We start from the raw sequence: 11,003 nt of genomic DNA, 5'->3' as shown, positions 1-11,003 counted from the left end.
CAGGAAGAGCCCCTGCCAAGAGAGAAAGTTCTATTGCAAGTTGTGTGAGAGGAAGACGCTGTTCCATTCCAGGTGCCTGGCATCTCCCCCTCCCCGCCCCCGCCAGGAAGCACCTCCTCTCAACAAGGGGGGACCTTTAGGTCTGAAAGGCTCCAGTGTCCCCAGGCCAGGTGGGTGTGCTCTTGGCCTTGGCTGGGCACCACAGGAAACGGAGGCGTGGAGGACCACCCCCAAGCCTCTGCTTAAAGGGGCGGCTGGCCTCGGGCTGCAGTCAGGCCACCTTTGCACCATGACCCCCCAGCTGCTTTCCCTGTTGTTGCTGCTCCTGGCCGGCCCCCCCGCCGCTCAGCCGGCTCCCCCGACCTGCTACTCCAGGATGCTGGCCCTGAGCCGGGAGATCACGGCTGACTCCCAGAGCCTGCAGGCCATGGCGCCTTCGGTGAGTGCCCGCGGCCCCCCTGAGGACTGGGAGGTCCATGCAGACCCAGTTCTCAACACTTGGCCTTTGGACCAGGGAAGAAACGCTATTTTTCTTTTCTGGTCAATGTTAATTTCAAGGGTATTTGTGTTTTATGCCCATTCTATTATATACCGATGGTTTGCACTTCCTTTTAAATACAAAGAAAATATAATCAAAGATATCACAATTTTTGTTTATAACTAGCTAGCAAATATCAGAGGATCTGTTTTAAAATGTAAAAAGAGAGAGAGAAAGATGGAGAAGAGAAGAGAAGAGAAGGGAAGAAACGAGAAGGGAAGAGGAGAAGAGAAGCTCCCATAGAGTTTAGAGCTCCAACTTAAGGAGGACCAAAGAGTTCAGCTTATTTATTCTCTCCACTAGCCAGCAGGAGCTAAGGGGGCGACTCACAGAATCAGCCCCACCCCTAACCTGCTGTAGGACCCTGAGCAAATTACTCAGCCCGGAATCTCAGCATCCTCAGCTGTGAGAGGGGATGGCTGGGCCCCTCACCGGCTTCAGGCAGCTGGAGGGTTGAAGACTTGGATGCAGACACAGCCTGCACAGAGGACAACCCAGGATGTCAGCACTGTTCTCAACACTGTGTTAAGACGAAGACCCAGGGCCTCGGAGCCAGCAGTCCCACAGGGACCACCCAGAAATAGAATCGGGCCTCCTGGCTGCTGGTCCAGTGTATTAACAAAACAAATTAAACTTCAAAGCTCTGGTATAATTTAAAAGTATCCCTTTACCACTTGTGAACCCTTCAAATAAAATGCACTGTTCTCAGATGTGGGGCTTATGATACCCTAACACCTCCTTCGTATTTTCTTTTTGAAAGTTAAATGATGTGTATTTTTTTCAACTTATGAAAGTCATATACTTTGAAAATGGTTGGAAAAGGCACAAAAGACAAAGAAGAAAATAAATATTACTGCAATCCTACCACCTAGAGGTGACCTGCTGCCATCACATTCAGAGGATAGGATTTCAGCTCTGGGTCTGTACATAGTTATCCAAGTGTGTAGACAAATTGGATCAAACAACACAGCAGTTCTGCAATTTACTTTTTAGCGATGCTGTCAAATAAATTAATATCTCTTTGTAACAACATTTGGTTGTATTGTTGCGCCCCAATGTATCCACAAATTCCCTGCTATTAAATATGTAGAGCAATCATCTTTTAAAAATATATGATTTTAAAGCTTAAAATAATGCAGAGGCTCAGAGCTGGAAGGAAGTGGAGGTTATGTGTTCTGACTCTCTAATCTCACAACTGGGAAACCGAATCACAAAGAAGGAGACCAACTCCATGTCACACAGGGAATCACTGGTCGGGAGGGGCCAGAATCTGGGTCTTCTGGCCTTCAGGCCAGCACAGAAGCAAAAGTGAAATAGAGTAATATAAAAGTGTACATATATATACTGTTTTGTATTACTAAAGTATATACTATATATATCACTATGTGTAGATTACAGTTATAGAACTGCTTTACTATATATACATATATAGACACATAGTTATATGTATGTCTCTCTCTATATATATATATGTGTGTGTGTATATATATATAAAACAGTTCCCTAGCTGGTAGTCAATGATATAATGGTTGCATTCTAAGAGTCGAATTCTAGAAGAGCAGTTTACTTTGGGGGAATGTGGCATATGGTACAAGAAAGTATTGTACATGGCAGCATCAAGGAAGGCCCCAGGGATCTGGGGGCCGCTCTGGTTTGGGGGAGGCTGGCAGAGAGCCTTTTGTGGCCAGGCTGAGGGTGTGTCCCTGTGAGCAACACAGAAACCCGTTTCACTTTCTGCAGGAGCCGTGTGTGAGATACCTGCCCGGGTTGCACCTGGATATACACGTAAGAGGGGTCTGCCTGCCTGCGGGGGTCTTGCAGTGGGAGTGGGGAGAGACACTGTGAGAAGGACCAGGAGTCCCCAGCTCCCGCGTCTCTGGCTACCGACCTCTCCCACGAGAGCCATCCCTGTTGTCCACTCACAGAATTACTGCGTGCTGGCCAAGCTGCGGGACTTTGTGGCATCGCCCCAGTGTTGGAAGGTGGCCCAGGTAGACGCCTTGAAGGACAAAGTGCGGAAACTGTACACCATCATGAACTCGTTCTGCAGGAGGGTAAGTGACGCCATCGAACGTTCTTTTTCTACTTGTCATCAGCCAAGAACTTAAGAGAAGGGTTAGGAGAAGAGGGGGATGAGGAGGAGGAAGAGAAAAGTTTATGGGGTGCTTCCAGTTCACAAAGCCCTTCCTCAACCCTGTAGCTCTTGCTAAATGCTGGGGGACTCAGGACAAGGCTCCTTACGTCCTCCAGCTCCAGCCCCAACACCCAAGACCACAGGCTGTGAGTCAAATGGGGCAGGGATTGGGGGTAGAGGACTCTGGAATTCTGAGAATTCCCAGAGCCCTGGGGTCAGGGGAGACTTCCTGGGGGAGGGGCTTCAGGTGTGCTCTGTGTTGGGAGGAATCTGGCAGCAGAGGGGAGGGAGATGGGAGAAGCAGAGAATCAGCACTGGTTAAGATGTAGAAAGCAGAGTTGTGTGGTCCTAGGGGCACAGGTTTCAGCATCAGGCAGACCTGAGCCCCTGTCTTCACCTCCCTGCTTCCTAAATGCCAGTGTCCCCTCCACTCTGTGAACCACAGTTTCCTCGTTCGTGAATAACATCCATGTCAGGAGAACATTGGGAGAATAATACTACTTACACCCTGACCGTGTGTGTGCTGCGCCCTGTAGTAACTCCCTTGGTCCTAAGACCTCTATCAAGGTGACTAAACATAGAATACCGGAACACCAGGCCTGGCCCAGGAAACTAATAATTAGCTATTAAGTTTTTTAGCTTTAAGTTTTATTAAGATTTGTTTGTTACTATGCATCAAAGATGAGACAAGCATTTTGTCCCACACCCATTTCCCTCCTCATTCCCCTCTCCCCTTGGTCGTGGAGGGGAGATAAGAAGAAGACATAATACAGTCTAAAAAGTGTTGCTATTGACTCTAAAGTGTTTGAAGGTGAGACCTGCTGCTGTTACTCATGGTTTTCCCGATGTCTGGCCCAGAGTTGTTGCTCAGTAATTGAGATTTATTCATTTATTCACTCCTTTGCCCATCTATCAATCAATCCATCTGGTCAACCAACGTACAACTGAATTCAATAATAAAAGATTATATGAGATTCAATGGGAAGGTGAAGAAAGACGTAACAAGTTCTCCTTGGGGGAATGAAGGTTGGGAAATTTTCACACAAAGGGGAACAATTGAACAGTTTGAGGAGAACCAGGAGTCCTATAGCTGTGCATGGGCTCTGCGGCCACCTTCAGTGACATTCCTGCTCATCGCACATCTTTTCCAGGATTTGGTGTTCCTGTCGGATGACTGCAATGCCTTGGAATACCCAATCCTAGTGACCACCGTCCTGCCAGATCATCAGAGCTAAGGAAGCTCAGACCAGAGAGAGACCCCAGGGGAACTGAAGTTATGTCAGCTGCCCAGACACAATGGGCTAAAGCCATGGCCCCCACAGGTCTCCTTGAAACTGTTATGTGTCTCTCCACCTTCTGGAAAGCAAGGCTTGTGCTCGTACCCTAGAACCGATTTTTAACATAGTTAGAAGCCTTGCTTCTCCTTCCCCTTGGTTTTGTCTTACCAGGATGGTTAGGTACACAAGCCCGTTGATTCGATCACTAAGAAGAAAAGGGCAAACCAGCTTCTTTTTTATGAACAACTAGCTTGAGAACAAGCAAAACAGTATGTTTGCAGTACCACTTTAACGGAGTAGTGGTACCATTTTTCTTTCTTGATAAAAACCTGCTTACATTTAACCAAGCTTCTATTTTATACCTTCTCTCTCTACAAATTTTCCTTACACTTATCTTTCATTTTTAAGGAAATTTCATTATCTATAAGATGTATTTGCGAGGTTCATAATTACATAGTGCTGATGGGAACCACTCTTTCATTGAAAGGTGATGAAAATCAAATAAAGACTATCATTACAGTGAGAAACACGTGTCCTGCTGTATTTGTCCAAGGTGGGTGTCAGGGTGTTTATTTCATTCTCTTTCTGCAAGTTGCTGCTTTTAGCAAGATATGTCTTTCTTCCTCTTTCCATCGAGCACAGGTGTTTCTGGGTCTACTTCAAACCACCTGTGTGAATGTCTGTCTTTAAAGCATCGGAAGATGCTCTAATTTATGTCTGGGGACAGACTGTATCCTGCATCATACCCATGGCAGTGCAGTACCTGACACGTCATAAACATCAGTTCACTGAGTCATCATAACAAACCTAGAGACGGGCATTGTAGGAGGCTGAGGCTCATGTAGATTAGGTAACTTGACCAAGGTCACCAGCTGGTAAGTGGGGAGGCTAGATTGAACTCAAAGAGCTCCAAAGCCCACACTCTCCCCTGTGTCCCACACTGGTTCTCTGCAGGTGAAGCATGCTTGTTTAATTAATTCAAGAACACAACAGTACCATCTCAGTTAAGTAACTGGATTGTTGAAAAAGATTTCAAATATTGATTTTTTTAAAAGTTCACATGCTACACTGTGGTCTTTTTGTTTCCTTTACTCCCTTCTGTACACGTGGGCCATACTTTCCCTCCCTGATCTTAGGTGTCTTTGACTTAGATGATTTATGAGAATGATTTAGTAGCTTACGATTTTATAATTAGAAGCACAAGACCAGAGCATCACAGTACTGGTTTCCTAGGGCGCCAAACAGGGTACCATAAACTGGGCTTAAAGCCAGAGAAATTTATTGCCTCATAGTTCTAGAGGTTAGAAGTTCCGAAATCTAAGTGTTGGCAGGGTCATACTCTCCCTGAAGGCTTTAGGATAGAGGATCCTTCCTTGCCTCTTCCTAGCTTCTGGTGGTTACTGGTAATCCTTGTCATTCCTTGGCTATAGACACATCAATTCAATCTCTGTCCCCATCAACACACGGTATTTACCTGGCGTCTGTATCCCTGTGTCCAAAATTCCCTCTTCTTGAAGTAAATTATCTCTGCTTGCAGATGACATGATCTTATATATAGAAAATGTTAAATAAACACTCCACCAAAGAAAACCTGTTAGAATTAAGTAAAGTTGCGGGAGAGAAAATCAATATACAAAAATCAGTTGCATTTCTATACACTAACAAAAAACTTTCAGAGGGCTTCCCTGGTGGCACAGTGGTTGAGAGTCCGCCTGCCGAAGCAGGGGACACAGGTTCGTGCCCCGGTCCGGGAAGATCCCACATGCCGCGGAGCGGCTGGGCCCGTGAGCCATGGCCGCTGAGCCTGCGTGTCCGGAGCCTGTGCTCTGCAACGGGAAAGGCCACAGCAGTGAGAGGACCGCATACCAAAAAAAAAAAAAAAAAAAAAAAAAAAAAAAAAAAAAAAAAAAAAACTTTCAGAAAGAGAAATTAAGAAAAAAATCCCATTTACAATAGTATCAAAAAGTATAAAATGCATAGGAAGTAATTTAACCAAGGAGGTAAAAGACCTGCACACTGAAAACTATAAGACATTGATGAAAGAAAATGAGGAAGACACAAATAAATGGAAAGCTATCCCCTTTTCATGGATTAGAAGAATTAATACCATTAAAATAAAAGTATTGTCCATACTACCCAAAGTGATCTGCAGATTCAACTTAATCCCTATCGAAATTCCCCCGGCATTTTTCACAGAAACAGAAAAAAGCAATCCTAAAATTCATATGGAACCACAAAAGACCCCACATAGCCAAAGCAATCTTGACAAAGAACAAAGCTCAAAGTATCACATCATTTCAAATTATACTAAAAGCTATAGTCAAAACAAGATGATACTGGCATGTGGATCAGAACACATAGAACAGTGGGAGAGAATGGAGAGCCCAGATATAAAAGGAGAACCCAGATATATACTCGTGCATAACTTTGACACAGACACCAAGAACACACAATAGGGAAAGGATAGTAGTCTCTTCAATCAGTGGTGCTGGGAAAATTGGTATGCACACGCAAAAGAAACTAGACCTCTGTCTTAAACATCACTCACAAGAATGGATTAAAGACTTAAATGTAAGACTTGAAATCATACAGCTACTAGAAGAAAACATAGGGAAAAATCTCCCTAACATTGGTCTTAGCAATGATTTTGTTTGTTTGTTTGTCTTAAATACTTTTTGAATGGTTAATTTTTATTTATTTTTATTTTTCTGGCTGTGCCATGTGTCACGTGATATCTTAGTTCCCCAATCAGGGATCGAACCTGGGCCCCTGCAGTGGAAGCACGGAGTCCTAACCACTGGACTGCCAGGGAAGTCCCAGCAATGATTTTTTTGGATATGACACTTAAAGCACAGGCACCAAAAGCAAAAGTAAACAAGTGGGACTACATCAAACTTAAAAGCTTCTGCACAGCAAAGGAAACCATGAAAAAAAAAAAGGCAACTTATGGAATGTGAGAAAATATTTGCACCATGTATCTGATAAAGGGTTAATATCCAAAGTACATAAGAAATTTTTACAACTCATAGCAAAAAATCCCAAATCTGATTTAAAACGGGCAAAGGATCTGAAAAGATGTTTTACCAAAGAAGACATACAAATGGACAACAGGTACATGAAAATGTGCTCAATATCACTAACCATCAGGGAAATGCAAATCAAAACCACCATGAAAAATCAACTCATACCTGTTAGGATGGGTTTTATAAAAAAGACAACAAGTAAGTTTTGTGAAGATGGGGAGAAAAGAGAATCCTTGAACACTGTTGGTGGGACTGTAAATTGGTACAGCCATTATGGAAAACAGTATGGAGGGTCTTCAAAAAATTAAAAATAGAACTACCGGGACTTCCCTGGTGGCGCAGTGGTTAAGAATCCGCCTGCCAGTGCAGGGGACCAGGGTTCGATCTCTGGTCCGGGAAGATTCCACATGCCACAGAGCAACTAAGCCTGTGCGCCACAACTACTGAGCCCACACACAGCAACTACTGAAGCCTGCGCGCCTAGATGTGTGCTCCACAACAAAAGAAGCCACTGCAATGAGAAGCCCACGTGCCACTAGAGAAAGCCTGTGCACAGCAACAAAGACCCAATGCAACCAAAAAAAATTTTTTTTTAAATAGAACTATATATGATCCAGCAATCCTACTTCTGTGTATATATCTGAAAGAAATAAAATCAGTATCTTGAAGAGGTATATGGACCCCCATTCATTCACAGATGAATGAATAAAGAAGAATTATATGGATATATATAAAATGGAATATTATTCAGCCATGAGAAACAAGGAAATCCTGCCATTTACAACAATATGAATGAAACTAGAGGACATCATGCCCAGTGAAATTAGCCAAAGACAAGTACACTAGGATCTTACTTATATGTATAACCTGAAAAAAAATGTTGAACTCATAAAAACAGAGTGGAATGGTAGTTACCAGGCACTGGGGCATGGGAAAGATGGGGAGATGCTGGTCAAAGGGTAGAAACCTTCAGTTATAAGATGAATAAGCTCTGAGGCTATAACATACAGCATGGTGACTGTAGTTAATAGTACTGTGCAGTGCACTTGAAATTTGGTAAGAGATTTGGTAATTTTAAGCATTCTCATCACACACATGCACAAGAAGTAACTATGGAAAGTGATGGATGTAATAATTAACTGGATTGTGGGAGTCATTTCACAAAATATAACTTACATCGAATCATCACGTTGTATATTTAAAATATATACAATTTTATTTGAAAATTGTACCCCAATAAAGCTGAAAAAAAAAAAGAAACAAAATTTTTCTCTTCTTATAAGGATACCAGTTATTGGTTAAGGGCCCACCTTGATGAATTATGACCTCATCTTAATTTGATAACATCTGCAAAGATGTAAGTTTCAAATAAGGTCTCATTCATTGATATGAGGGGTTAGGACTTCAACATATCTTTTTGGGAGACAAAATTCAACACACAACAATCATTCTTCCAAGGGATAATCCCATCACAAAGGAAAATTATGCAACAAACTAACCCTTTGTAACCACCATCACCACCATCTACCACTTCCTGCCAGGTGCTAAACATGCATGCCAGGCACATAGCACACACTAGCCCGCTGAACCTTCACAATGATGCTGCTGCTCGGTGCGTGTTCTCAACCCCGATTTACAGTGCAGGAAACACACTCAGGTTCAAAGGTTAAGCGATTTCCCCAGACAGCTGATAAATAGTGGCAAAGGGATTCCAGATAAACAGACAAGCACTAGAAGTGTCCATTTCACGGCTCTGCTAAGCCTTTGCTATTTCTCGGTAGCAAAGTAAACCAGTGAAGACAAGGACTAATTTACACATTATTTCAGGCATTTCTTTGTTTGCTAATTTCTTCCATATTGACTGAGTGCTTATTATGAACTCAGCAAATACTGAGATGCAAAGTAAAGAATTCTTCCTCTTAAGTTAAGGGAGAAGACACATGCAAAATCAAGGAGACGGCAAAGGAAAGAGCAAATAATACTCCCTGAAATGGGGCAGAAAGTTTTCTTAGAGGATTCAGAATTTGAACAAGGTCTTTTCAAGACTTGTTGAGTTGAAACTGTTGACTTGTATGACTGGGAACTTGTTAAGATGGAAAGGAGTGGAGGAAGAAGAGCAGAGCCAAAGGCATGGAGACTCTCATGGAGGTGAATGGTGTGTGGTTGGGAAGTCAGGAAGTGGAGCTGAAACTGTAGTGGGGTCAGAATGTAACCAGTGTGGGACCTCCCTGGAATCCACCTGCCAATGCAGGGGACATGGGTTCAACCCTGAGAAGATCTCACATGCTATGGAGCAACTAAGCCCGTGTGCCACAACTACTGAGCCTGTGCTCTAGAGCCTGTGAGCCACATCTACTGAGCCCATGAACCACAATTACTGAAACCCACGTGCCTAGAGCCCGTGCTCTGCAAAAAGAGAAGCCACTGCAATGAGAAGCCCGTGCGCCACAACGAAGAGTAGCCCCCGCTGACTGCAACTAGAGAAAGCCCACGCACAGCAAAAGACCCAATGCAGCCAAAAAAAATAAATAAATGAATAAATTTATTTAAAAAAAGAATGTAATCAGTGTGGATCATGGTGAGGCCTGGCAGGGCCACGTAGGCAGAGGGTGTCTGTCCTGACCCAAGTTGTGTAATAACCAGGGTCACATAAAGGAGAATCCTTTTCTAGGACAAAAGACTCGGACCCAATGGTTGGAAGTTGTCAATTCCTGAAGGGGACCCTCTGCTTTGGATTTCAAAAATAACAAAATGAGGACAGGGCTCCTCCCCTCTGAACCAGCCCATTGCCATGCCAGACATTTGGGTACCAGCCTGGGCTCCTTCTCCTTCTTTCTCCAGAGCCAACTGGTCAACCCCATCTTCTTTGCATCTCTTGACTTCACCATTTGCTCTTTACCACTTCAACATTAGTTCAGAACCTTTTCAGAACATGACATCCAAACTTTGCCCAGGACTCCTTTCTCTGATGGAGGATGGAGCTAATGGTGAGGTACTGTAATAGGATGCTTTGTAGAGACTGATGATGGTGATGCTAAATAAGGGCTTTGTAGACCAAGGTGGTAACTTGGTCCCCTTATCCTCACTCACCATTAGCTCTTTTTGTCCCAGGTGAGATTCTGACAATCACTGATCCTTCTCCCCTGAGGCTTCCCCATCAGAAGGTTTTTTTCTTTTTCTCATGTGCTTGTTAATTGTTAGAGCCCATGTTCTCTCCTCAACTGATTTAACCCATCTATTGAAATGACCCCCAAATTCTCATCTCCTACTGAGACTTTCCGAGGAGGCTTAGGCTAATTTTCCAACTACCTTGTTATTACATTTTCTCTTAGAGTCCCCAGAAGTACCTCAGAATTGACTTCTCTAAAGGTAACTCTTGCTTTTCTTGCCGATTGGCTTTTCCTGTCTCCATAAAATTGCCCCATCATTCACAATTTGCTTCCATGAAAAACGTGGGCTTGTGTCCCCTGATTATTTTTCCTCACCTTTCTCCCACTTTTGCAACTAAGAAGCAAGTCCTGTACGTTCTACCTCCAAAGCATTTTATGTGTCAACTTCACTGGGCCAGAGAGTGTGCAAAATACTGGATTAAACATTATCCTGGTTGTGTCTGTGAGGATGTTTCCAGAAGACATTAACATTTGAGTTAATGGACTGAGTAAAGAGATTGCCCTCCCCAATGTGGGTGGGCCTCAGCCAATCCACTGGAGGCCTGAATAGAAGAAAGACTGAGTAAGAGAGAATTTGTTCTCTCTGCCTGACTGCTGAGCTGAGACATTGGTGTTCTTCTGCCCTGGGACAGGAGCTTACACCAATGGCACTGTTAGTCCTCAGGCCTTCAGATTCAGACCAGAAATTATACCACTGACTTTCCATTTCTCAGACCTCTGGACTCAGACTGGAAACATACCATCAACTTTCTCAGGTCTCCAGCCTATAAATGACACATCATGGGACTTCTAAGCCTCCATAATTGTGTCAGCTAATTCCTTATAACAAATCCATTTCCAAATAAATATGATATGTTATAT

At 43.5% G+C, this 11,003-nt stretch overlaps 1 protein-coding gene across 1 annotated transcript; it reads left to right on the top strand.

Moving 5' to 3' along the window:
* Window positions 1–217: 217 nt before the first annotated feature.
* CYTL1 (cytokine like 1) lies at window positions 218–4,473 on the top strand. Its single transcript, XM_059066315.2, has 4 exons — window positions 218–439; window positions 2,279–2,323; window positions 2,464–2,592; window positions 3,824–4,473. The coding sequence occupies exons 1-4, from the start codon at window positions 290–292 to the stop codon at window positions 3,905–3,907; spliced, it is 408 nt and encodes a 135-aa protein (XP_058922298.1). The 5' UTR covers window positions 218–289; the 3' UTR covers window positions 3,908–4,473.
* The last annotated feature ends 6,530 nt before the right edge of the window (window positions 4,474–11,003 follow it).

The sequence above is a fragment of the Kogia breviceps genome, chromosome 6 (genome assembly GCF_026419965.1).
Source record: "Kogia breviceps isolate mKogBre1 chromosome 6, mKogBre1 haplotype 1, whole genome shotgun sequence".
NCBI classification, from domain to species: domain Eukaryota; kingdom Metazoa; phylum Chordata; class Mammalia; order Artiodactyla; family Physeteridae; genus Kogia; species Kogia breviceps.
This window is presented reverse-complemented; position numbering and strand designations above follow the sequence as displayed.

What these genes read in the sequence shown, in the direction of transcription:
- CYTL1 (XM_059066315.2), top strand. Translation starts at nt 290, where the DNA reads ATGACCCCCCAGCTGCTTTCCCTGTTGTTGCTGCTCCTGGCCGGCCCC. An exon ending in GGTTGCACCTGGATATACAC is followed by an intron (nt 2,324 to 2,463) that starts GTAAGAGGGGTC and finishes GTCCACTCACAG; the next exon opens with AATTACTGCGTGCTGGCCAA. An exon ending in TGAACTCGTTCTGCAGGAGG is followed by an intron (nt 2,593 to 3,823) that starts GTAAGTGACGCC and finishes CATCTTTTCCAG; the next exon opens with GATTTGGTGTTCCTGTCGGA.